A 27,132-nucleotide genomic window follows, 5' to 3' on the forward strand; every position below is an offset into this window, starting at 1 on the left:
GCTACGTCCTACGTCCTAGGAGATATATTCCTACTTCCGTTGGTGAATTGCATCCATTCATCGTCTTCTAGAACCATCAGTGTTCGATGGAATAACGTCGGAAAGTTAGGCTAGTGGTGCTACGTACCTGATATAAATTAACTAATCTAAATCTTTATCTTGAAAGATTATGTAAGTAGGTGGGTTAAATGTTTGATCTTCGACTATGTCCTATTACACACTTTGAAAGGATGTTTCCACTCTCTAATGTCTAATTTTGTCGGAATCTCTTAAGGAATCATGTCAAGGTCGTTTTGATAGCTATACACATGACTAGTTCTCATTGGTTTATACTTATAAAAATTCTACTCTCACACGATATATTATAGTTTAAGTTTTTGGTAAATAGTTAATTTACAATCCTAAAGTGCAGTCCACTTCAATTAGTCTGCGTCTCATCCAGAAAGATGTGGCTGGGCCTTTATGACCATTATAACTCTTGGCTACATTAAAAGGACACCCTTGTTGACCATTACGATTATTACTAATATATATGTATATTAATTTAGTGCTTTTCCACCTGTTACCAATCAGATTCACCCTCTAAATATATAATTGTAATGATATTATATTAATTTTCTACTATCTGAACGAATCATCATGAAGTTTTTCATTTCCTATGCTATTTTATTAATTTGAGTAGTTTAATCGGTTAATTAGATTACAAATTAGCTAGAAAGTAAAACATAATTTTTATACTTAGAGTTCATATGTTTCAAAACCCTGGGTTACTTTTTAACACCTACAAATTCAGCAAATGAAAAGAAACATAGATACTCGTAACTACAATGAAATTATGATATTTATATCATTTATCGGTTAGTTAAATTGATAAAATCTCAATGATTAATTATGTTTGAGTTGTATTAATGCTAATTATGGATTTTAAGAGGTATATAAAATAAAAATAAAATGCATTTTGAGAATATAAATGTAAATATCAACTTTGGAGGGGTATACATACAAATAATAAATCTTAAAAGGTTATATATGCAAAAATATTATGAAAGACGAGATAAATTTTTTGCTTTATAGCCCCATAAGCTCGGCCCAAAAATATGGATAAAAGTTGGGCCCATTAAAAACCACTATCTTATTAAATATCGATAGAAGTTGGATCTCATCACTAGTTAATAGTTATTCCCCGTTCCTTCGCCGTTCTCCTCAAATTTCCAAAGCAATTTGGAGCTAAAAGAGAAGAAGAAGAAGGAGGAGGAGAAGGAGAAGAAGAAGAAAATTCTAAAATGGAGCTCCTCTCCAATAGCCCATGTATCCAAAAAGTCCCAGAAAACTACATCTTCCCACCGGAGAAACGACCAGGGAAAGGCCTCGTCTCCTCCTCCATAACCTTTCCCGTGATCGACCTCCATGGAGACAGCCACGATGATATCGTCAAGGAGATCATGTGGGCCGGAAAAGAATTTGGTTTCTTCCAGGTGAGGTATTTTGGAAAATTTTAAGCTACTTGTTAATCAAGATTAGCCTCTAATTTGACGATGTTAAAGCGCAGGTGGTTAACCATGGCATAGAAGAATAAGTGATGAGTGACGTGATTAGCGTTGCGGAGGAGTTGTTTAACATGCCCATCGAAGACAAAGCCAAGTACTACTCGGAGGATTCGAGCAAACCCTGCAGGCTTTTCTCGAGCACTAGTTATGATAAGAACGAGACTCGTTATTGGCGGGATTTCTTGAAGCTCGAGTGCTATCCTCTTGAGGAAGTCATGGATCTTTGGCCGGAAAAGCCCCCAAAATTTAGGTAATTAATTATCTCATCCATCCTTCGTTAACTTTAAACTACGCACTCGTGATGATTAAAAATCACATCTTTCTTTCACCAAAATACTCAGGGAGTTCCTCTCGAGGTACATAGTGGAAGTGAGGGAGGTGGCCATGAAGCTTCTTAGGTTGATATCTGAAGGACTTGGGCTTGAAGAAGACTACTTTTGTGGAGATTTTAGTGGTGGAAAGACCCAAATGAACATTAATTACTACCCACCTTGTCCTGATCCAAGTTTAACATTGGGTTTACTTCCACATTGTGATCGACATCTTATTACACTTCTCCTACAAGGTACTGCTGCTTGTGGACTGCAAGCCAAGTACAAAGGGAGTTGGATCAATGTTGAGCCAATCCCAAATGCCTTTGTTGTCAACTTTGGGCATCAATTGGAGGTAACTATTAATCTGGTTAATTAACTCTTTCTTCTCAACTTCTCCTTGGGTTCAATTTCATTTTGGTTGATGCAGATAATTACTAATGGAGTTCTGAAGAGTGTGGAGCATAGAGCTGTGACTAACTCATTTACCTCGAGAACATCAATTGCTACATTAATTATGCCTAAGATGGATTGCTTCATAGCTCCAGGTCAATCACTGCTCAGTGAGAAGAACCCTCCTGTTTACAAGTCCTTCTTCTTCAAGGAGTTCCTCAGTGCTTATGATGTGGCAGCAGCTGATAGAGACGATGTGCTCGAAATGTTCAAGATTAAGGAGTCGTAGATACTTTGAATCTCTTCTACTTCCGCTTTAAATTTGGCCAAATAAAAAACTTGTTTTCAAGATTACTTGAGTTATGTTCATGACTTGATAACGTGCTTACTTGATCTATCAAATTATACTAATGTAGCCAAAATTATATAAATTTTACTATTTTTTTTTTAACAAATTAACCCCCTTATCCCTTTTTTAATCTTTATTTCATTAATAAATATGTTTTCGAAGTTTGCGTAGACAAGAAGAACACTTGCCTGTTTTCGTTATTTTCTCATTCTGGATGTGATGAACCCTAACACTCTTCCTATCCAATTATTTATTTCTTTCTGTGAAAAAAAAAAACAGGCAATAATACGCATGCCCCTTAATTCCCTCAGCTATTTTTGTAGTTATTCGCAGTTTGGTCCTCTATTCTTGTACTATTAGACAAATGCCCACCGACTGTCTTCGTTCTCAAGGGAAAGCCGCACCGACCTAGTTAACCCTAACCCGAATCTAGCCGGACACTATTCCAAACTTGCTTAAAGGTTGCTGGCCTGTCATTAGAAATTCGCCAGCAATTTCCCCTCTCACCTTCCCTAGCTCTGGTAGCAAGAGAATGGGATAGCTTTTCTCCCTCTCTCAGGAGATTTTTCTTTATTTTTCTCTTCGCCTTCTTGGTTCCATTAGCCACACCATTAACACCAACTGAGGCAGTTCGTCACCGTACTTACTGTCCTTTTCGCTCGATTAAGCTATATCTCTCACCGTGTCAATTTCACAACCTCATCACCCCAGCCAGGTGGCCCAATCGATTCGTCTTCCCTTTCTCTCTTGGGGTTTATTCTTTTCTTTTGCCACTGGACTTATTTGTTTAGAGAATTTTATAAATTATATTTTATATTTTATTTATTTTATAATTTATACTTTATGTAAACTTATTTTTTTAGAGAATTTTATAAATTACACCTTATATTTTATTTATTTTGTAATTCATATTTTGTCTTTAAAATTTTTGCAATCTAAGCTCTATTTTTTTTTAATTCTTATTTAATGCTCTCCGTTTAATTAGTAAATAAATATTCTGTTATAATATATAAAATAATTTATAAATATTTAAATTTTTTATGACTTCGTTAAAGAAGGGGCATAAAAAAAAGAAGAAGAGTGTTTTAATAATTTGGTCGATATCTTTTAGTTAAAATAACATTAGAGTTTAGTATGAATCATAAAATACAAAATACAAGGGTGTGATTTATAAAATTTGTGTATTAAGAACTGATTGAAAAAAAAAAAAAACATTTTCGTACCCAATTCTGTCGGATTAACCAAAACATGCCCTCGTCCCTTCAATTATATTATTATACCAAAACTCCACACATAACAAGGGGCCAAAACCCAAAGATTTGGGAATGGAGAAGCTCCTCTCCAATGGCGCAGGTTACCAAACAGTCCCTGAGAGATTCATATTTCCCCTAGAGAAACGCCCGGGCAAAGAGGTCAATCTCTCCATCACTCTCCCCGTCATCAACCTCAGGGGCGGCGAGGTTAACGGCGTCGACCACAATGAGATAGTCCAGGAAATCATGGAGGCCGGCAAGGCATTCGGATTTTTCCAAGTGGGTATCTCCTCTTTCCTCCTTTTCTAGAGAAATGAGCATTTAGAACCCTATATTTAACTGAATTTGCGTCGACGCGCTCCATTCGGTACTGTTCTTTTTCAAAAAAATTTATCGTATAGGTTGTTAACCATGGCGTAGCGGAGCAAGTGATCAATGACATGATAGTTGTATCCGAGGACTTCTTCAAGATGCCAATGGAGGACAAGGCCCCGTATTACTCAGAGGATTCAAGCAAGACTAATAGACTCCTTGCGAGCACTATGTATGGAAAAGATGGAACCTTTTATTGGAGGGATTGCTTAAAGCTTGCTTGTTACCCTGTGGAAGAAGTCATACATGAATGGCCGGAGAAACCCAGTAATCTAAAGTAAAATCTAGTGGTCATTTTGTTGTGTTAATACCTTAATTAATGGTGCATGTGTTTGTGTAGGGATGTTCTTGCAAAATTCATAGTGGAGGTGAGAGGGGTTGCTATGAAGCTCTTGAAGTTGATTTGTGATGCACTTGGGCTAAAGGAGGATTACTTTGAAGGAGATCTAAGTGGAGGCCAAGTTCTTATTAACGCGAATTACTATGCGCCATGTCCGGATCCGAGTTTAACACTTGGATTGCCACCTCATTGCGATCGGAATTTGATCACCCTTCTTGTTCAGGGGATTGTTAGTGGACTGCAGATTAACCACAAAGGGAGTTGGATTGGTATTGAGCCCATTCCTAATGCTTTTGTTGTTAATTTTGGACACCAACTAGAGGTTAGTCTCCAAATTTTGTAGTAGGCTGCCATTTTGATAAGATTGATGAGGCTACTCTAAATGTTACTTTTGTTGATTGATAGAACTTTTCAGCTTTTGTTGTGATTTCAATCCAATTCTTAATGCCTTTGTTGTTAATTCCATACACAACTAGTGGTTAGTCTCTAAATTTTGTCGAAGGCTATCATCTTGATAAGCTTGATGTCTCCAATCTAAATGTTATGATGTTAAGGTTATCTGCTGGAAAAGCAGGACTTTTCAGCTTTTGTTATGATTTCAATCCATTTCTTAATGACTTTGCTGTTAATTTCAGACACCAATTAGAGGTGTCTCCAAATTTTGTAAAATAGTACCATTTTGATCAGCTTAATGAGTCCACTCGAAATGTTAGGTTAGTCTCCTGTGAAAAGAAAAAAAAAGGTTTTGTTGATTGATAGAGCTGTTCAGCTATTAGTAATGCTATGATTTCAATCCAGAAGATTTCTCTATGGTTCATCATCATAAAAATTGAAACTTTTATATATGTTGTGTGAAAGTGCTCACAAGCACTAAGTTGCTTCATATTTCTTACCCTAACGTGGATATCATTCATACTAGTAGCTATGTCATTTTTGAACAGATAATTACTAATGGAGTGCTGAAGAGTGTGGAGCATCGAGCTGTGACGAATTCATCTGTTTCAAGAACATCGATTGCCACCTTCATCATGCCTGCAATGGATAGCCTGATTGCTCCGGCGCAACCGCTCATCGACGAAAACAACCCTCCACTATACAAATCCTTCCTCTTCAAAGATTTTCTCAGTGTTTACTACGACGTAGCAGGTAAAAGGGAGGGTGTACTGGAAGCCTACAAGATCCAGAGCTAATAGACTGCATCGATGTAATTTGCATCCTACCAAATAGAGACATAGAGTGGTGTGCTATGTAATGGAGAAAATAAACAATCAGATACTAGGTTTCATATGTGCTGGTCTATCTTGATGCTTATCTATTTTAGCTAGTGTGAATTAAATAGTAGCTGTATATTTATGATTATAACTCACAGTCAGCAGAAGACCCTTCTAAGATATCTTGTCTACGTGTATATTTCTCTTAAGTTTATATATATCACATGTAAATAGACCAATTTGATCTAGTCGTATGGAACCAAAACCTGAAAAAATATAGGTAAAAATAGAATAAGATATACAAAATATTTTAATTTTCCCTGGACTCTAATTCCAACAGTTCCTTATGCCAAACCAATCAATAACAATGTATAGACTTACTCTTTAAAAGAAAAAGAAAAAGAAAACTTTTTGGTCCAGACTTTTGTTTCCTCACAAAGGGGAAAAGGAAAAAAAAAAAATGCAGTATGAGCAAAGGCTTAAGACAGGGGGGGGGTCATTTCTTTCTTTATTATTATTTTTCTTCTGTTTTAAGGGGCCCATGTCTTTGTGAATAGGTTGACTGGAATGAGATTTGAGCATATATATATATATATATATTATCCTTATATAATTCTAGAGTCCATGAATCAATCATCCCCGTATAATTAAACTTAAAACATGTCAAGCTAGATCTCACTAAAAGTTTGGGCTTTCATATGACTGATGTATCAGAATAAAATTCTAACTAAAGATAATTTAATCAAAAAAAGTTGGAAGGGAAATGGTGATTATGTATTCTACTCCAAAGAGGAAATAGTAAATTATTTGTTCTTAAAATGCTGGCATGTGAAAAGAATCCTTCACAACATGAGTTTGTTTATTGGATTCATGGCCTTCCCAAATCATGTGAAGGAATGGTCTGTGGAAGAAAGAAAGTTTACCAAGGGGATTGATGCTAAGTTGTTTCTGATCTAGATTGCGGCCCTAATTTTGAGCCTTTGGCTTGAAAGGAATAGTTGAATTTTTAAAGACAGAGGGAGAAATTAGACTTACAATGGGTAGACAGTGAAGGAGAGCTGGCTACGAAGATTGCTCAAAGTGAGGTGGTTAGGCAGTTCGATGCTGGCTGGAGAATTTCTATTGTGTTTTGGTGATGAACTTCTAGTTCTGGTAACCAGTTGTTCTGTTGGCTTTAAACTCATGTTTATTTTGTAGCTTGTTGGTGGGTAGATGATGATGCTGGACTTGGTATTTTAGTGTTTTTGGCCCCTTCAGTGTTGATAGACTATATGGACAGTAGGTGTTTTTGGGTAGATGGGGGGCCTATGTGGTGGCTGTAAATAATTGGTATTATGTTAGAGATGTTATTTAATGTTACAATGAAACACAAACGGGGCTTCTTATCTTTTGTCCAAAAAGAAAAAAATATCAATATATAGTATATATTCACTTCCATTACGTGATTTGAGAACTCATCTCTTAATTCAAAATATATTTTCGATCTTGATGACTGATTGCATGTAGTCAATGCGTGTCAAATTATTAGTCGCACGTATTAGACTATTATCGATCGTGTTCACTTGAATATATTAAAAGAATTCAATACCTTTTGGCCAAAGTGAAAGAATCTATAGACTATAGCTATACAACTAGCTCTTCAAAATAACCACGCACGCCGTGCCCAGAGATTCGTGTACCAGACAAGATCATTCTACCATCACATCACATCAAAAACTCCCAATTTTTGCTCCTTTCTCTCAATCCTATTCCATGATTTGATGTTGGTAAAAGTCCGCAGATGGTCCCATCTACCTTCTACTCTTAATATCATTACTCTTCCCGCATGTGTCGGAGTTAACAGAGTAGACTAGTCGGAGGGGAGGGAGGAGAGTGGAGGAGGGGTTGAGTTTCTTTGCTATTCACAATCTAAGGCTTGTTTGGTGCTGGAATTGCTACTCTGAGTTGAATAAATCACACGCTTTTGACTTGCCAATCTTTTGTTTTGTTTTGTTTTTAAAAAAAATCTTCTGCCAGTCAAGAACGCCAGTCTTTCCTCACATTTCGCTACCACTCCACCGGCAATCGTAGACTTTTGTGGGGTCTTTCTTTAGTTTCTTATTCCTAACGCTGTACCTTTTCCCAGTCTCTAATGAACATTAATAACGAGCATTAGAGTTTCCTATAAACTAATTGACAGTTTTTTTTTTTGTTATGTGGGGGGGGGGGTGAAAAATGTAACAGGAGCAACAGTGATCGCCATGTTCATTGAGTAGACCTAATGTTGTCTCCTTCCTGCTATGGCCGTAGTGTGAAGTCTCTTCAATGGAAGAGAATCCAGTCAAATATTATACATAACCTTCCAGTATAGCTACAAAAAGAAACCCATCAGTCTCCATTTCAGGCAGTGTCTTGGACATCTTGAAATGGTTTCTATTCAAGGTCTAATCACTATCTTATCAGAGAGATTATGGAAAGAATCTTGTTGACCAACAAGAGGGCCAAATTGTTTTTCTTTCTTGGGTCAATCTTGGATCCTCTGCATTCCCATCTAGAAAGGTGGGGTTGTGGGAGAGGAGAAGAGAGAAGAGGAGGAGGTCTCAGTTTCCCACAATCCTTCACTAATACCACAAGCACAAGTCCAACCTTCCAACAACCGACCTTTTGTTATCTTCTCTCCATGCCATCATCAAAGCTTTTGACATCACTTTCTTCCTAAGTTTCCACTCCTGGATTCCCATTTCCAAACTGACCCATTATTCAAGTTGGCTTCTTTTTCATTTTTCAAACACTCCTCTCCACAATCATATCTCAGTTTCCTACACTTCCACCCACGTTCCAGCGTCTTTACATTGCTAGCTACCTTCACCTTTTTCTTACCAAAATCTCAAATTTTCTTTTTTAACTCATTAATGGATCCAGAGATTGCTCCCCTCCTTCCACCTCCGCCGCCGTCGCATTCCTCCTCCTCAGACACCAGCTTCCCCATTCTCGCCCTTTCAATCCTCGGAATCCTGACCACCTCCATCCTGCTCCTGAGCTACTACATCTTCGTGATCAAGTGCTGCCTCAATTTCCACCGCCCCGACGTCGTCGGCCGCCTCTCGCGCTCCCGGCGGCGGCGCGAGGACCGCCTCGTGGACGCCTACTCGACGGTCATCGTAGGCCGCGGCCTCGGCGAGTCGGCGATTCAAGCAATCCCAACATTTCGCTACAACAGAGGAGGCAATGCCAATGCCGCAGAGAAGAGCTCCTTCCACGAGTGCGCCGTTTGCCTCAACGAATTCCAGGAAGAGGAGAGGATTCGACTATTGCCCAATTGTCTCCATGTCTTCCACATAGATTGCATCGACACTTGGCTCCAAACCAACGCAAATTGCCCCCTTTGCAGGTCGCCCATCACCACCACCACCCCAATTCTAGCAGACCACTTCGTAGCCCCCACCACTCGTCGGGATGAAGAAGACGTAGTGATTGATATCAGAGATGGTGGAATTGATCAAGACCGAGCAATGACCCAAATGGAATCTTTGCCACGAAAGAGAGAGGAGAAGGGGATTAAGCTCAAGAAAGGAGGCAGCATGGGAGATGAGTGCATTGATGTACGAAGCAAAGATGAGCAATTTGGTGTGCAACCAATCAGGAGGTCTTTTTCCATGGATTCCTCTAGTGATTGGCAGATGTATGTGGCTGTACAGGCCATCTTGCAGCAGAACCGACCAATCCAAGAGGTTGGATTTAACGGCGAGAGTAGTAGTAATAGTAGTATTAGTAATAGTTCAGGGAGATTAAGGAGATCTTTGTTCAAATTTGGGCATCATAGAAGCTCGAGGAGTGCTGTTCTACCCATCTAATTAGTTTTTTTTTTTGTGTGTGGATGTCATTAGATTTAACTCTTCTTCCCTTCGTTTTGAGTGGGATTTGTGATATCGGTTGTGTATGAATTTTTGAAGCATATAATATCATCTTTAATTGCGATTTAACAAAAAAAAAAGAGAGAACTCTGAGTTCTAAAGCCATATTTATTATGAACAATTCATTGAATCATTGTGCAGCTTCTCCATTTAATTTGGTTATGATCAATTGATCACTCCCTTCTTGCATGATTTTAATCACGTTGGTCATCCGCGAAATGTCTTTTGAACTTCAGACAGGTTATGAAGAATTTGGTTTCTATTCTCTTACAAACATTGTCTAGTATGATTTTCTTACATAACAGAGTTTAATAACTCGCAGGATTTGGCACTTTTTGGAACTCACTCTCTTATTTCCCTGGGATGAAGAACTCGATCCAGAAAAGCCATTTCTAAATCAAAGAAAAGTTAGATTGGCCCTATTTGTATTCATGCTTTCAGCACAAGCATAGCTGTTGTACTAATCTAAGCTAATATATTGAATGCTGGAAATTCCTGCAGCACTGCTTCAGACAAGGCTTCTCAAGCTTTCTCCACCACTGAGTGCGTTAGGTAGGTACCACCAAACTTTGATATAGTTCGGTGGGCCGCAGGGTCGATCCATTCACAAACAATTTATTATGGTAACAAAAAATTATTTAGATTTGATGGCTTGATTTAATGTGTTAATTTAGAGGAGCATTGTACGAGGATTTGAAGTGATGATTTAATGACATTTAGCTTGAAGTAATATATCCACAATTAAATTGAATGAGTTAGTATATTAACTAAAAGTTTGATAGAATTTAAATGTCTTTTTGTATCAGACAATGCTAGAAATAACATTCTAGCGCTTAAATTAAAAGAAAGAAAGAAAAATATTTGTTAGGTATTTATCTTTTTTAAAAAGAAGGTGTGTTAGATAGGTGTGCGACTATAATTGCACCGTAATGGTTAAAGTCTATCCATCAATAATGAATGGGAGATTATGAGCGGTAGATCCAATTCATATTCAACGTGAAGCAATTTGGTCTCCGTCTCCTTCCTCCGTCCGTCTCTCTCTATGGCTTCCATCCGAGTCCTCGACCAGATCCAAGTCTCTCCGCCACCCAATTCAGTCCTGGACTCCACCCTCCCCTTCACCTTCTTCGACGTCGTCTGGCTCCACACTGGCCCCGTCGAGCGCCTCTTCTTCTACCCGTTCACGCATTCTGTCGAACATTTCGTCTCCCACCTCCTTCCCGTCCTCAAATCCTCGCTCTCCCTCGCCCTACAACACTTCCACTTCCTTGCCGGTCGCGTCAAACCGTCGTCTCTCCAACCCGATCTGTTCGAGTACTCCTACTCAGACGGCGACTCTATCCCTTTCCTCATTTCCGAGTCCGACGCCGACTTCGACGAGCTCTCGGGTGATACCCCTCGCGACTACGCCAAGCTGTTTGATTTAATTCCCCAGTTGCCCAAATCGGACGACGGCTCGATTCCTCTAACCGCGCTGCAGGTGACCGTCTTCCCCAATCGCGGCATAAGCATCGGGATTGCAATCCATCACGTTGCTTGTGACGATTCTAGCTCGATCCACTTCGTCAAGACATGGTCTTCCATCTGCAAACTCGGCGGGGGCGCGTCTTCTATCGCGCCGCCGTTCTACGATCGGGCGGTGATCGCCGACACCAACGGCTTGTACTCGAAGACTTGGTCGGAAATGAAACAATTGGCAGCCAACGCGCCGCCGCCTCCTCCCCCACACACTACCAACATCGTTAAGCCAGCTTCGGTCATCGCGTCGTTCTCTCTAACGCGGGAGCAAATCGATAGACTCAAGCGAGGAATACTAGCCAAGGCGGCGGAGGGCGCCGCCGCCGCCCCGCACTGCTCGGCGTTCGTGGTGGCATGCGCGTTCTCCTGGGTGTGTTTGATAAAAGCTCAGGGAGGATACTCCGACAAGGAGACCGCACACCTCTTGTTCTCCGTGGAGTGCAGGGGGCGGCTCACGCCGCCGGTCCCCGGCGAGTACTTCGGCAATTGCCTTCGTCCCTGTTTCGTGGAAGCCTCCATGGATGATCTCTTAAAGAACGACGGCGTCTTCCCCGCGGCGCTGGCGATCGGAAGAGCCATCAAAAGGTTGGAAGACGGAGTCTTGGAAGGGGCGGAGGGATGGATGCAAAAGATCATGTCTTTGATCCCGTCGCAGCCCATGTCAGTCGGCGGCTCGCCGCGGTACAAGGTGTACGACGTGGATTTCGGATTGGGGAAGCCGAAGAAGGTGGAGTTGATGTCGATAGAGAAGACTCCTGGGACGATCTCTCTTGCGGAGAGCCGAGAGGAGCAAGGGGGGATTGAGATCGGTTTGGTGCTTCCAAGGGCTGAGATGGATGGCTTCTCTTCTTGCTTCTCCGATGGTTTGAAGATCTTGTGAAGAGATTATGGCTTTTCCTATCCAATCTTGTTGGTCGAATCTATGCAAAATCTTCTTTTTTTTTTTTTTTTGCTTTGTTGAATGCTGCAATAAATTTTCCATTGTTTGCTGAGGGTATTTGGTTTGTGAAAATTATGATCCATTTGATTGCAACTTTGATGAGCGATATTGTTCTTCAATATGATTCATTGGCTACCTTATTAGTGTCTCAAGCTTAACAACTATAAGCTTGTTAATTTCATTCCAACGAAATGACAACAACTTATTAGTGTCTCAACCTTTAACACAAGAACTAGCAAATAAAACACTTCGTAGATCTAGCTCTCTGTGAGCTGCCCACAGTCTTCAATCTCCACCGTCGACGAAGTCCTCCCACTTTCGGATCCGGCCTTCTCCATGTCCTCCACGACGTTGTACCCATCGAGTACCTTCCCGAAAACGACATGTTTGCCGTCGAGCCACGCGGTCTTCGCCGTGCAAATGAAGAACTGCGATCCATTCGTATCACGGCCGGCATTGGCCATGGAAAGCACACCAGGGCCAGTGTGCTTCAACTTAAAGTTCTCGTCCTCAAACTTGTGCCCGTAGATGGATTCGCCGCCGGTGCCATTGCCTCTAGTGAAGTCACCACCCTGGCACATGAAGTTTGGAATAATCCGGTGAAATGTGGAGCCTTTGTAGTGCAATGGCTTGCCAGACATCCCAATCCCCTTCTCCCCGGTGCAGAGGCACCGGAAGTTCTCGGCGGTCTTCGGGACGACGTCGGCGAACAGCTCCATCACGACGCGGCCGGCCTTCGCCTTGCCTATTAGTATGTCAAAGAACACCTTGGGGTTCGCCATTCTGTGTCGCCCTCCCTTTCAGTCATTTCAGCAAACATCACTAATACTTCGTTCTACTAGAATATATCCATAAATAAAGACATCCACGTATATATAAAACAGAGAAGAAAAGAGCATAGATTTATGGGTTAAAAGTTAAAAAGATTTCCGTCGACATAGTATGATCTCCGCAATTTAGATTGCAGGAGATCATTTTATACGAAGACGATGACAATATCGCACAAGCTTTGAGCTCAACAAGCTTTTGATTTATTGCCTGCAAGCCTTCGATATGTGCTTTTTAATCATTCGCTATCTATCTCGGATTGCAAAAAATTAAAGAAGGAAAATAGAACAATCCTAATGAATTGAAGAACATATTGTGGCTTGTAACAAGAAAGATATCTCACCTTTTTGAGGTGGGAGAATGTATGAGGAAGGAGATGTAAGAGATGGGCGGCTCAGTGAGGGTCTGAGGGGTTTAGGGCTTTAGGTCAATTTATATCTGGAGATGAGGCTAGGGTTTTGGGATTTAGGAAATTGACAGAATAAACCCTCTAAAATATAATATTAGGCAGATCGAGCCCAAATTTGCGTCTTTCTTCTGTAGTTCTGTATAACAACTTAATAGCAAAAACAGTATGTATTGTCAAAAAAAGAACAACCATGGTATATAACAATTTAAAGCACACGACAAAATGGAGAATATCAACATTTTAAATAAGGAATATTACATAAACTGAGAAATATCCAATCCAGGTCTGGGTAAATATCCTGCAAGTCTCAGCTGTCCATCCAATTCAACTAGCAATACTACAATGTCATCAGAAGAGGGATGAGAGAAATCGCATGCAGCAAACTCATGGACAACCCTATCAATCTCAACCCAGCTGCATCCTGGACCTCTCTTCTCCACTCCTCTCCCTTTCATAGCCCTTCTTACTTCCTCAACCTCGGCCCAACGTCTTGTCTCCGCGTACATATTAACCAGAAGCATGTAATGTGCAGTGTTGCTAGGATCCAAAACCAATAGCTCCCTCATAGCAACCTCTCCAATCTCCAAGTTGCCACAAGTTTTGCATCCTGAGAGTAAAGCTGCCCATATGACAGAGTTTGGTTCGATCTTCATACATTGTATCAGACACAATGCCTCTTTTAAGAGACCAGCTCGGGCAAGAAGATCTACCATGCAACCATAATGCTCCACCGCAGGAGAGATCAAATAATCGTCTATCATGCTTGAGAAAATATGACGGCCTTCTTCAACGAGGCCTCCATGAGTACAAGCACTTAGAACACTCAAAAAGCTTACACCATTTGGCTTGATCTCACCAACCATCTTCATCTTATAGAACATATCTAGTGCCTCTTTAGCACGCCCATGAGCCGCTAGTCCTTCAATTATAGAGTTCCAACAGAATAGATTCTTCTCTACCAACTTGTAGAAGACCAACAGAGCTTTTTCTATGCTCCCACATTTTGCATACATATCAACCAATGCAGAACCTATATAGACATCAAGAGTGAATCCATTGAGGGTTACAAATAGGTGCAACTCTCTCCCCACTTCAAGAGCACCTAGATGGGCACATGCAGAGATAGTGGTAGTCATTGTCACTTCATCAGGACTTACTCCTACCGCCGTCATTCTTTTGAAAGCTTCGATCGCCTCCTTGTAACGCTTGTTCTGTGAATAACAAGAGATCATAGTGGTCCAGGAGACCAAGTCCTTGTTAGGCATTGCATCAAACAGACAAGCAGCCATCTCAACATCGCCCAACCTTGCATACCCAGCTATAATAGTATTCCATGAGACGGTACTCCTCTGTGGCATATAATCGAAAACTGTCCTTGCTGAATCCATATCCCCAACACGAGCGTGGGTGAAAAGCATCACAGTCCAGGCAACAACATCTCTTTCTAACATTTCATCAAACACCCTCCTCGCATCCATAATTTTCTCTAAAGTGGAATAGAAATCCACCAATCCGGTCTGAACAACAAGCTGTGATCCAAAACCCATCTTTCTGATCTGCCCATGAATTGCTTCTCCCAACCCAAGAGCCGATACCTGTGAGCAAGCCTTTATTAGATACGAGAAGGTAAAGCTTGTCGGGGACACTGAAGATTTCAACATGTCGATGTACAATCTAATGGCCTTCAATGATTCAAGATGCTGAACGAGCCCTCCAAGAACAGCATTATACACAAAGGCATTTGGTTCAGCCATTTGGGCGAACATCAGAAACGCATAATTTGTTTGGTGGAGCCGAGAACAAGCAGTGATAAACTGGTTCATAAAAAACGAATCCTGATTGGAAATGGTCTTGATCATGGTTGCATGAATGGATGTCAGCTCTTGGAATGCGTTGCATTGCTGCAGTCGATAGGCGATCTGGTGATTTGAATAGCAAAAGGATAGAGTTTTGGTCCTAAAGATCATATCAGAGGATTCCAGCAAGATGCAATTTGAAGGCCACAGAGCGAACGGGTTAAGGAATCTTTGAGATCGCACATCTTTCTCAAAGAAACGAAATTTTTTGGGTAAAAATTCTGCTGATGAGCTCGCAACTAAACTTTAAGAATTACAACAATTGGGCCAATACGAGGCCGGGCTCCCTGAAGAGCTAAATGAGCCATAATAAATGGGCTCCTATATTTGCATCAATTTACAGTTTAGAGTAAATTATAAATTGCCCCCCTAAGTCATGCATAAAATCAAACTAGTCCTCTGAACTGTCATTTTAATCGCTTTCACCCATTGCTATTTAGACTAGTATAAAAACTGTGAATCTTCTTCCCATACTTTAAAGATTATTGAAATATTTTTTTTTTTTTCCTTCCATGACTACATTGTGGTAGGAAGATGCTAACTAAAATGTAAGCCTTTGTAATTATAAGAAGATAAAAATATTAAAAGTGTATTTTATTTTAAATTTGAAGAATATGATGTTGTAAGTATATATAAATTTCATACAAGGAGAAGAGTAATTTTGATATATATTCTTTATAGTGTAAAAGTTAATAGTTTCATACTAGTCCAACTCACCTAGGTAAAATGATACAAGGAAAAGTTTAGAAAAATTAATTTAATTTTAGAAATAACTACGGAAGAGCAATTTATAAAATATCCTGCAAATATATAACTATGATAGATTTTCTATCTGGGCCGACCTCCATTGGATACACGCATTCGATTCGACGATTTTAATCGTGTTTGATCACATCCTATATACCCTTTGCGTTTCTTTTCGAATGCAATTGAAGTCGTTGATTATGGATCAACCAAAGAGACATGGGGTGGCCCACGGCAGTAAACTCACACGTAGCCTCTTTGACTATGACTTGGTTGACTCTAGAATTGTTGACCAAAATGATCTGCATACGCGTTTGCGTAGATCTGCAATCAACCTATCCTCTTAGCAGTCAAGTCCCTAGAACTGGGGGGGAGCTTTCTCCTAAGTCTCGTCTCATCTGATACCTTCATCTACAGGTCTCCGCATTTGGTGGGACTTCTAACCTTTGGCTCTTCTGGCTTCTTCTTCTTCTTCTTCTTCTTCTTCTTCTCTTGATCATGTCCCACTTACTATTCCTTTCAAGTTGCAACGAACATACCAAGAGATTTTTTTGATGGATATTTTAATATAGTTTGAGGGTCCTATGGTTGGAAAATATGTCTCCATATGAGACAAGAGGTGAAGCATCTAATGCAAAGTTAAACACCACCTAACAACACCAAACACCTAGTCTAATTATATCCACTCGAAGGGACCGATCGCGTCGTGTCTTGCAATCGTAGGGCAGCGACGGTCGTGTCGCCTTCGGTGTTCCCCCGAGGTTAAGGAAGAAGGAGAGCTCATCAAGGTGGGGGAGGGAGGAGGAGATCAAGCTCTCCTATGACCACCACCATGCTATGACTAAGATTGATAAGGACATAAGACCTAAACTTTGGGTTATATATACTTCATGCATGCATGTGCATGTGCATGCATGGCCTACTCAAGAAATCATCAGTAGAACTACCAAGTCTTGAAGCCAAACCTTAGCAATCATGCATGCATGCACGTAGCATGCTCTTCTCACGTGACTTTTCGATCTCTTTGACCAGTCTTCCAACGTACAGTTTACGTGTGTTGAAATATAATTAGCTATATACATAATCCATTCCTTCTCTAAGTAAAAAGATTAGCTATATATAGTTGTTTAAACTTTACACAGCCATAAGATGTCGCATTCCCTAACACTGCCAAATTTGACCATATATCGATCGAAATGCCTTGCAATTAGTGACGATACCCTCATTATTAATTAATCACACGTTAGGTTATTTGAGAGAACTATAGATATGAGGCAACTATTTTGCACATGTAGGATTAATATTTATATACCTACATAGTCAAATTGGTTAGGGTTGTGGGTCTTCCTTGCAAGCAACTATACATTAAAGGAGGTGGGGAGGATTCTTCCAACCTAAGTTATTATTGTACACATAAATATACAAATATTATAACACCTAAAAGAGTAAAACTCACTTAAAAGTAAAACGAGGCGAAGTCTATAGATTCTATGTAGCCATAATCTAATCTAGACCAAAATGATACATGAAATTCTTTTCCTTCTACTTTCCTAGGATTCCATTAGGTAAAATTAATAAAGCCAACTTCGAATTGTGACATGTATGTGCACGCGAAGAGAGAGAGAGAATAGTTTTATATATCTTTTAATGATACATAAGCTTTTGTAATTAGACAGAGAAAATAAAAGGAAAAGAAGTTGTTAGGCAGGATTAGCTGTTGTACTTATAGTATTAACAAAGTTAATAATCTTAATTAGGAGGCCAAAATGCCTTTTTAATTTGGTGATCCCATTCCATTCTACTACTCTCCTTGGAATTGTCTCCTCCTTTTCCAACCCAGCCACCTCACTCCCACTTCCTATGGTTCCCTACAAGATGGGCCCTACTCCAAAGTCCAAACATTAGATGCTTACATGGACTAGCATTTGGTGGGCCACCCCTTGTCATGGAGATGGGCCCATTTGCTAGTTGCAATACTCTCTCTCTCTCTTCCACGTGGCCCACAGGTGGCCCTTCGATTTGATAGGTCTGGTGATGTTGTGCTCAGTGCTCCTCCTTTGGATGTTAGAGGATATTAAACACTAATTTCTTTTTATTATTTAACATATAAATCACCTACTTTGGTTAAAAAAATATCAAGTCAGACCTGATTTAAGTTTAACTTAATAAACACCCGACGAGATAGAAATTACATTTATCTCTTTCCTCTAACATAATTTCTGAGATTAAACAAAGTATTTTTGGATTTTATTTGTAAAATAGTGAAAAAAAAATGTAGACCAATGTTTGTAACTCTATAATTTTTACAATTTAATTTTATAATAATAGACACTAGTATATATATTGTATATATAAATTATTATACACACTGATTTTTTTTTAAAAAAAAAAAACTTTAAATGGTATTTGGGAGACAGTGCAATAATGATATATAGGAAAAGGGAGTCATGTGAATACCTAAGTCCTCTTTAGAGGCATGCTACTACTTAGCTGACTGTTAATTAAAAGAATAACCTTGTGTTAGGCTATCTTGTCTCAAGTTATCTTGGGCTTTTCCCTAATCAAATAAGATAAAGTTGATGAAACTCATTGCAGATTCTGTTAAACTTTTCTGATGCTAACCTTATAATAAAAATCCCATCCATTGACAAGTGTAAATATAAACTTGCATTTAATTACTTGGAAAAAAACATTTTGTTGCTTATTAGGCAGGCTTTCTTTCTTTCTTGGAACTATAACTACTATAGGACAAGTGAGTGCTAATTCCTAGGAAAGAAGCTTTAAATGGATCACCAAATAAAAATAAAAATAAAAATAAAGTTGCACTAATTGACATCATAGGCCTATCCACAATTCATAGGAGGCTATCAAAGACTGGCATTAATTTTGGAGATTGATTATTAAGCTAATAATACATGATTATTAGGTCAGGAAAAAAAATATAACCTTTATCTGTACCAAATCCTCAAACAAATACCTACATAAATGTAGGCATTAGGAACACCTGAGCCATTATTAGTTGCATTTGTGGATTAGTATCAAGTCTCAAAGGCTGAGAGAAAAGGCCAGATGGGGTAGGTAATTGGGTTCTTTTGCCCTTTTCTAAACTATAGGCATCTGGAAAGCAACACCTCTTTGATGTTGGTATGCTATCTGCTACTAATTTAAGCTACATATGGTGGTGTAAGTAATCATTTTTATATAGTCTTCTGAAATGGCTTTGCTTGCTTAATGGTTATGTGGCAAATAATGGAGACCTGAAACTCCATGTAAGCATGAAGCCCATCTCCTCTTCTCTGATTAGCTTTCATAGAAAATGGCAGACCAGAGTGACCCCATCAACTCCAACTCAATGATTCCTAACCATTTGAATTCAATGATAACTATGTTTAAGCCCAAAGATAACTTTGGAAAGTTGAAAGTAATTGCTCATGAACTTACTTTTGAACAACAAGGATCTGAATAACACAAGCATAAGACCAGTTGTAAGTTAGAAACTTACCATATCCTTGAATAATAATTGCTTGTCAAACTTTTCCTCAACAAAATTCCTTTATATCATTAGAAGACTCACAAGAATAGCACAGAGTCTGAAACTAAGACTAGTTGGAATGGCATGAAGCTAGCTAACACTGCTGGGATTGAAGTAGACAGCCTAATTAATAGAGTAGGATGCACATCATTAAGTCATAGGTCCACATGTTTTAGGCCTCTAAGCGGCACGCGAAGTCGATTGAAAGCGATTAAGGAGACTTAATCATATGATTGTTGTACCACATTAAGGGTCTATCCATGTGACAAGAGCCTGTAATCAAACATATGTGAACATAAAAAAGAGATGACTTAGTTCTTGGTATATTATTTGCAGAATTAGACCACAAGTTAAACAAGCTAATTTGTACTATTTTAGCAAGCAAATGGCCTATTCACCAAGCAACCAGAGTTGGGTTGGGTCAGTGTTACCTCCTTTGTCGTTTGAGGACACTCTAGTCCTATGTGTATACAAATAGAGATGAGGTGAAAGGAGGGGGGACTGCATGGCCAAAAATAATGAAATATGTAGGCCATTAAGGAGACCATCTCAAATTAATTATTCAACACCAATATGCTAACCGAGTGTTTATAAGCAAGGGGATGATGATTCACTGCACTGCATAGGCTACAAGGGAGGAGATCAATAAACTAACAAACACTAAGAGCAGCAGCAGTAGTAGTAGTACCGAGTGCAGAAGTTAATTAAGATGACAGGCTTTGGTTCTCCTTGTGGAGCATGCAAGTTCCTTAGGAGGAAGTGTGTAAGGGGGTGTGTCTTTGCCCCTTACTTTTGTCATGAGCAAGGGGCTGCTCATTTTGCTGCAATCCATAAGGTTTTCGGAGCAAGCAATGCCTCCAAGCTCCTCATGCACTTACCCGTCGCCGATCGGTATGAGGCTGCGATAACCATCTCCTACGAGGCGCAGGCGAGGCTACAAGATCCTATATACGGTTGCGTCGCGCATATCTTTGCACTTCAACAGCAGGTAAGTCTCTGCATTGAATCAATCATAGGAGCATATCAATCATCGCCAACAAAAAAAAAAAAGTTGATATGTGACTTGAGAGGTATCACATCACTATGCAAATTCTTCGGTTATTAGCATTGATAGGATTCTTCTTTCCTTTTTTGATGGCATAGGTTGTCAATCTGCAAGCGCAACTGGCTTCTCTCAAGGGCCAAGCAGCACAAGGCTATGCCAATGGCTCTACTTCCACTTCTAGCCCTCAAGAAGAAGAAAGTTTCATTAACAAACACTTTGAAAGCAGGGACGCAATGATGCCTCAACAACCATCCGCTTCAAGTTCTCCAGTGAATTCTGATAGCATGCTCTTCTATGAGAATCTGCTCCTCAACTCTACCTCCTTCCAATCTTCTCAAGGTTACGATCCTCACTCGTACATTTCCGACGATCAACTGTCGTTCGACGTCGATGGCAACACTTCTTGTGCCATGGCCACTCTCGGCATCCAAGAAAGTGATAGGAGAAGTGCATATCATGACATGGAGGACCTTCAATCCGTCGCCTTTGCGTATCTCAATCGTGCATAAGTGGATGTGGGATTCATATGTTCAAAAATTTTGCCTTCAAATGTTCAACTACAGTCCCTATTAGCACCTTAAATTCATATAAGAGATTTGGTTTTCTTCAATCCCTATGACACTTATCATCTGTAACAATGTACTATAACTATAAGTAAGTAGAACAGCAAGGTCTGATCTCATAATATTCAACTCTATGATGACTAAAATTTGGTGTAGCCTCAGGGATTGAATACCCTGCCATTGGATGCTAGAATTTTTTTATGGACATGTGAAAATGGTGTGCACTGTGAAGCAGAATAAAGAACAAGTGATTGCAATTTTAAGTTCTTCAGAGTACATAAAGTTTGTCGTCAAGCAGACTAATATAATGCTACTTGAATCGTTGTAGTTCAAAACTCTACTTCTGGAAACTCTCAAATCTGCCATTTAATCCTGAAGTTGGATTCTTTAAACCTTAACCGCGGAATGTAGACTGATGCACATAACCTTAGCTGACATTAGAATTCTCCTATGATATTATTGTAGTTTAGAGATACTTTAACTATACGATTAACCATAACGGTCATTAATACGATCCTCCATCTCCTCTACTTGGCACTAACAATTCTTTTTTCAAAAGTTTTGCAATTCAGAAACAGAAAAAAACTTCAGCGCTCATGGGCCATTAACTTTGACCCAATGAAATCATACTGGTGTCTTCTGAGTTCTAAGATTTGTCCTCCAGCTTTGCAATTGTGGGCCAAGGCTGACAAATGGGCCTTTCCCGCAAAATCATTTTTTAAAATCATTAGTGGATGTTGTACCTGAGCTTTGGCACGCTCAAAGGGACATTATCACATACAGCTTGTGTGCGTCCTTTTTTCTCATATTTTAATCAGCAAAGAAGGGAACAGAAGGCTGTGGATAAGTGCTAATAATAAGAAGACAAATATAAAACACTAGCAAATAAGATTCACGGCCATTTTGGTTTTAACTTTCCTCTCTTCTCCTTTTTTGAATTTATCACTAAAGTTGTGTTAGATTGGGTTATACTCGGATTCCATCGTTGACTCCCTCATTAACGCTTTCTTCTTCTTCTTTCCTCCATCTCTTTTGCTTCTCCAAAGTGGAAGTGATAAAGATGTCTTTAAGTGGGTCTAAACGCAATTAATTTTGGACAATGATGAGAATTATGAGACAATAGCGATTAGAAGTTGCTATTATGACAAAGCTTTCCTATGTCATTGTTGACCAGCTTTATGGACGACACATTACAAATAATAATAGATTATGAGAGAGAAAGGCTACGCTGCGCAATAATACGCCGGGAGGGAGATAAAGAAATATAATTAAACTAAACGTAGGTGCTGATGTGCAAAATTCCAAGTTAATTTTAGAACGCTTTTGCACTAGTAGTAGAGCACTTAAACTAAAGCAGCGGTTTGATTTGCTTTTGAGTTTTGACTATTAGAAAGTATGCAAGTGTGCTTATTATGAGTATAATGCAGGTGATCCTCTGAGTGCACGAACTTTATACAGTCAGGCTGCCAGGCTTTGCTTAGCTGCCAAGTGTTAAGTTTTATCGAAAAATCACCAAAATATAAGGTGCGATTGCAAATAGCAGTACAGGGTTTAAATTGAAAATATCTTACTCAAATAAATAAATACAGGGTGTTATTTACAAGATATTTTGGCCACGTGGCAGACAAAATTCGCTCGACGCTTCCACTGCCGATGTGGCAGGAATAAACTGTCGAATTTACATGTCTGCCCCTTAATTCGATCGCACATTAACATCTCCTAACCACGTGTTTCTCCAACGGTCATATGTCTCTGATAAGTAGAGGCGTAAATCTTTTCTTTCTTTGTTTCTTTTTTTTTTTCTTTCAAAAGAGGCTCCGATCTCTTGTTCCTTTCCTCGTCTCTCTCTTCGCCTTCCCTCTCTCTCGGTTCGTAGAGGGAGAAGACGATAGGAAGAAGAGATCGGAGAAAAGCGTGTTCCGAGATCGGAGAGAAGGTACGTAACACAACTCTAGGCTTTGCCCCCACGAAGTTCCGAGATCCCTCCTGGTGAGTCCGATTTGTTAAAGATCTGTTTCAAGAAACGTCCAAGATCCCCCCAGGTTAGGTTAGTTTGTTTGTTAGAGATTAGTGAATCTATTTATTAGGTCAACATTATACTTTTTCATGGATCGAATCCCTTTCTTGATGTTCATCTCCTCCCTTGGTACGATTTCTTCTGATTTGTTTCCTTTGATCTTTTTCTCTGTCTTTGCAAAGATATTTGTTTGAGATTTGAGTATTCGTTCTTGAAGGTTGTCAGTCAGCAGTTATGCGTTCCGTTGCCTTTAATCTTATTGTCTCTCACAGCAAAGATCTCTGTTTGAGATTTGTGTGATGCGGTCGTGAAGGTTGCCAATTTGATATAATTTTTCTCGGAATGATTTCGTTTATATTTCCTGCTATTCTTTTCTATATCTATGAAAAATTCTGTTAGGTATTTTAATTCTTCCAATTTGGTTCGGTTTTTAGGTTAAGATCTTATACTGGATGATAAATTGGTCCATGCGTTCTTAAGATTAGTGTCCGTTCATATGATTTTCAGATTAAGACCTTATATTGGAAGAAAAGGTGGGTAATGTGTTATTGAAGATTGGCAACGTTGGTAGGATTTGAAGGTTTAGATCTTAGAATGGAAGACAGAGTTAGGTAATGGGTTCTTGAACTTGTCAATATATGATTTTTCACGCTATATCTTATAACTGATCGCATGTTTGGTGATGATTCTTAAGTTCTTCAGCTTTGCCTGTTTTTTAGATCTAAAGTCTGGTGATACAATGCTGGATAATTATTACTTCATGTCTTGTGGTGATTGTGAGGAACTGAATAAAAAGGCAAATGGATTAGACTGTACAGGATTAGATCAGAGGAAACTGAGCAAGATGGTTCTAAATGCTTTGTTGGAGAATATATTAACAAAAATATACTTGTTCCTCTATGAAGTATTTTACTTCTTCTAATAGAAGATTAATCGTGAAGGTTGGATTTTTTTTAATCTGGTTGAAAGCTGATATTGTTCGGCAGATTTCAAGTTTCATGAAAGAAGATTAAAGGAAAGGGTGTTGTGAGATTTGGAGGAGCTAATCGTAGTGCTGAAGAAAATGAAAAACATGAAGTTGTTTTAATATTCTCTTGGTGCTGCAGTGAATAATAGCATTAAAGTTTGCTTTAATGCGAGATAAAGCATATTGATGAATGATCTATGATTTAGGGAGTAACATAATTACAACCATTGGAGTCCAACTGAAATTATCGATTATGATGTACAAATTATGGTTTAATGTTACTGGATTATGGGTCATGGCTATACAGTAGCCATACCAAATTTGCTAGAACCTGTCACTTGAGCTGAAACAGATCTCAGAGTCATACCAAATTTGGATCATGCAGATTGAATCTTCATACTTTGATTTGGATTTTCTAGGAAGACTTGAGTTTGCTACTTATCAATATTCTGCAACATTGTGCAATAGTCTTTGGGATATGTCGAAGTTAGGAAGAACATAATTAAGTCGAGGACTCATATATTGTGATTATTACCTAGGATTTATGCAATCCTGTCACAGTGATTTCTCCTAGTACTGAGATATGACTAGAATCTAGAAAAAGCCAATTCACTTGAGTGAGACAGGAGAGTGGAATTTCGTGTGTATGGGTGAAATCCGTAGATCTACGAAGGAACGCCAAAAACGAAGGCAACTCTTGTTGCAAAGAACTGGAAGGAAAAGAGAAAAGAAGTGAAGGACATGAATCGTCCTAAAGTTCTTGGAATGCCTCAAATACAAGGAAAATGATCACTAAGTATCTACATGTTGCAATTAGGGTGTAATCTTAGTGGTGGGGATAAAGGCACCTGAATGAACAAAGAAGAATTGAAAAGAGAAGAGAAAAGGATAAGTGAAGGAAATGAATCGCCCTAACTTCTTGGGTTCCTCAAATGCAAGGAAAAAGATCTCTAGGTATATAATGGTGATAATTACTTGGTGTTCTCTCGGTTTAAGGGTGTGATAAAAAAGAGGCAACCTGTGGTTTGATAGAGGAAGAAATTGGTTATTGATATCATTCTTTTTATGATTATAAGGAAATCATGAGAATCTGTGAAGGTAGGAGTCATTAATGGTTGGATGTCTGTCGGGAATCTCATTATAAAGCTTAGAGGGGTTTGGGGGTAGAAAGTGGAAATGGTTAATAAGCAGTCTTCCCAATAGAAGTTCCTCATGGATTAGAGAGAACGATGTCCTTGGAGGGAATTGATAGTTTAGTTCAAATAAAAACTAAAAGCTACAGTTTTACAATTGGATAGTGTAAAATTTACACGATTAGTTGCTAATTTTAGATCCTTGGAGGGAATTGATGAAAGAGCATATCAAAAGATAAACCTTAAAGTTCCTAGATTGTTCATATCTTGTAGTGATCCAAAGGGTGTTGCAAAGGTTATGAATACATTGAAGTGGAAGGTGGAAGAAGGATTTAGGAAAATGTGATTGCAGTAGGGTATAGAGAAAAGTGAAGAGCATGAAAGAGGAAGGAGATATAGGAATGAGCCCAATTGATCGCAGGGAATTAGTATGTGAAAAGATCAGTTCCCATGCAATTGCAAGAAAGAAAGAAGATTCAAAAGGTGATCTTAAGAAAAGGAAAATGAAATTGGTAGTAATTTTGATGATTTGAAATCAAGGCAAAAGGTTTTGGAGTAAAGTGTCTCGTTAGCAAATAGGATAAAAGGCAAGTGTTGGGTTGTGAAGAATTATTCTGAATCTCAGCATTACATCCAGATGCATCTTTCCATGGTTCAATCGATAGGTCGAAAGTGGATTTTGACAAAGAATCTGGAGAAGTAATTAATAAATAGAGGGATAGATTACAGATTCCAAGGAAAGTTTATGGTGGTGTAGAGCACAGAAAGGAGAAAGGCAGCATTGGTTACAGAAAGAACACGATAAATGATGATAGAGCACAGAAAGGAGAAAGGTAGCATTGGTTACAGAAAGAACACAATAAATGATGATAAAGGGAAAGAAGTACAGAAAGAACACAATAAATGTCCTCCAATCATCTTGAGTCTTGATTAGATCTTCACGGGCTTAGTTAATCCTTAGGTTTTTTTTTTATTTGATATTATAATTCACTTCACCTCTGTGATAATCCTGATTTTGTGATTGTCTTGCCTCTTAGGTATAGGGGATGGGGATTTAAGACGAATGGATGAAATATTTCAGAAATAAATTAGAAAGAGAGTGAGAATTGAAGATAAAAGGGAAAGGAGAAAGAGCCAAGGGTGCATTGCAACTTCATATAGGGTGTAATCTTAGTGGATGGAATGAAGGGACCAGCTTGAACAAAGACAAACTGAAAGGAAAAGTGAAGTGAAGGAAATGAATTGTCCTAAAGTTATTGGGTTGGTGGAATCAAGGGGCCAGATTGTTGGATGAAATATTTCAGAAATAAATTGGAAAGAGAGTGAGAATTGAAGAGAAAAGGGAAAGGAGAAAGAGCCAAGGGTGCATTGCAACTTCATATAGGGTGTAATCTTAGTGGATGGAATGAAGGGACCAGCTTGAACAAAGACAAACTGAAAGGAAAAGTGAAGTGAATGAAATGAACTGTCTTGAACAAGGAACTGAAAGGAAAACAAAAAGAAGTGAAGGAAATGAATCATCCTAAAGTTCTTGGATTGATGGAATCAAGTCACCAGAATAAACACAAAGAATTGGAAGGAAAAGAGAAAAGAAGTGAAGGAATGAATTGTCCTAAAGTTCTTGGGATGCCTCAAATACAAGGAAAATGATTACTAAGTATTTAAATGTCGCAATTAGGGTGTAATCTTAGTGGTTGAGATCAAGGCGCCTAAATGAACAAAGAACTGAAAGGAGAAGAGAAACGAATAAGTGAAGGAAATGAATTGTCCTTCAGTTATTGGGTTGGTGGAATCAAGGGGCCAGATTGAACAACTGAAAGGAAAACAGAAAAGAAAAAGTGAAGGAAATGAATCATCCTAAAGTTCTTGGGTTGATGGAATTAAGGGACCAGAATGAACACAAAGAACTGG

The 27,132-nt window shown here is 39.1% G+C and overlaps 7 protein-coding genes across 7 annotated transcripts; 5 read left to right on the forward strand and 2 right to left on the reverse strand.

Moving 5' to 3' along the window:
* Window positions 1–1,181: 1,181 nt before the first annotated feature.
* LOC140801225 (2'-deoxymugineic-acid 2'-dioxygenase-like) lies at window positions 1,182–2,708 on the forward strand. The gene is made up of 4 exons (XM_073156237.1): window positions 1,182–1,475; window positions 1,550–1,797; window positions 1,889–2,213; window positions 2,289–2,708. Exons 2-4 carry the CDS (start codon window positions 1,580–1,582, stop codon window positions 2,538–2,540), a joined length of 795 nt encoding a protein of 264 aa, XP_073012338.1. The 5' UTR covers window positions 1,182–1,475; window positions 1,550–1,579; the 3' UTR covers window positions 2,541–2,708.
* A 1,163-nt stretch (window positions 2,709–3,871) lies between these two features.
* On the forward strand, window positions 3,872–5,852 carry LOC140801023 (2'-deoxymugineic-acid 2'-dioxygenase-like). Its single transcript, XM_073156003.1, has 4 exons — window positions 3,872–4,132; window positions 4,255–4,502; window positions 4,566–4,887; window positions 5,507–5,852. The coding sequence occupies exons 1-4, from the start codon at window positions 3,926–3,928 to the stop codon at window positions 5,753–5,755; spliced, it is 1,026 nt and encodes a 341-aa protein (XP_073012104.1). The 5' UTR covers window positions 3,872–3,925; the 3' UTR covers window positions 5,756–5,852.
* Window positions 5,853–8,060: 2,208 nt separating this feature from the next.
* Window positions 8,061–9,715, forward strand: LOC140800669 (RING-H2 finger protein ATL16-like). The gene has a single exon (XM_073155439.1). The coding sequence runs from the start codon at window positions 8,668–8,670 to the stop codon at window positions 9,607–9,609; it is 942 nt and encodes a 313-aa protein (XP_073011540.1). The 5' UTR covers window positions 8,061–8,667; the 3' UTR covers window positions 9,610–9,715.
* An 867-nt stretch (window positions 9,716–10,582) lies between these two features.
* Window positions 10,583–12,179, forward strand: LOC140800871 (anthocyanin 5-aromatic acyltransferase-like). Its single transcript, XM_073155769.1, has one exon. It carries the CDS (start codon window positions 10,712–10,714, stop codon window positions 12,065–12,067), a length of 1,356 nt encoding a protein of 451 aa, XP_073011870.1. The 5' UTR covers window positions 10,583–10,711; the 3' UTR covers window positions 12,068–12,179.
* An 85-nt stretch (window positions 12,180–12,264) lies between these two features.
* LOC140800872 (peptidyl-prolyl cis-trans isomerase CYP19-3) lies at window positions 12,265–13,407 on the reverse strand. Its single transcript, XM_073155770.1, has 2 exons — window positions 13,299–13,407; window positions 12,265–12,924 (listed from the first exon to the last, which is right to left on the reverse strand). Exon 2 carries the CDS (start codon window positions 12,907–12,909, stop codon window positions 12,385–12,387), a length of 525 nt encoding a protein of 174 aa, XP_073011871.1. The 5' UTR covers window positions 12,910–12,924; window positions 13,299–13,407; the 3' UTR covers window positions 12,265–12,384.
* Window positions 13,408–13,587: 180 nt separating this feature from the next.
* Window positions 13,588–15,488, reverse strand: LOC140800870 (pentatricopeptide repeat-containing protein At1g06143). Its single transcript, XM_073155768.1, has one exon. The coding sequence runs from the start codon at window positions 15,329–15,331 to the stop codon at window positions 13,619–13,621; it is 1,713 nt and encodes a 570-aa protein (XP_073011869.1). The 5' UTR covers window positions 15,332–15,488; the 3' UTR covers window positions 13,588–13,618.
* A 4,628-nt stretch (window positions 15,489–20,116) lies between these two features.
* LOC140801215 (LOB domain-containing protein CRL1-like) lies at window positions 20,117–21,259 on the forward strand. The gene is made up of 2 exons (XM_073156222.1): window positions 20,117–20,484; window positions 20,640–21,259. The coding sequence occupies exons 1-2, from the start codon at window positions 20,206–20,208 to the stop codon at window positions 21,048–21,050; spliced, it is 690 nt and encodes a 229-aa protein (XP_073012323.1). The 5' UTR covers window positions 20,117–20,205; the 3' UTR covers window positions 21,051–21,259.
* The last annotated feature ends 5,873 nt before the right edge of the window (window positions 21,260–27,132 follow it).

Source organism: Typha latifolia, chromosome 14 (genome assembly GCF_019914945.1).
Source record: "Typha latifolia isolate L0001 chromosome 14, TyphaL0001v2, whole genome shotgun sequence".
NCBI lineage: Eukaryota > Viridiplantae > Streptophyta > Magnoliopsida > Poales > Typhaceae > Typha > Typha latifolia.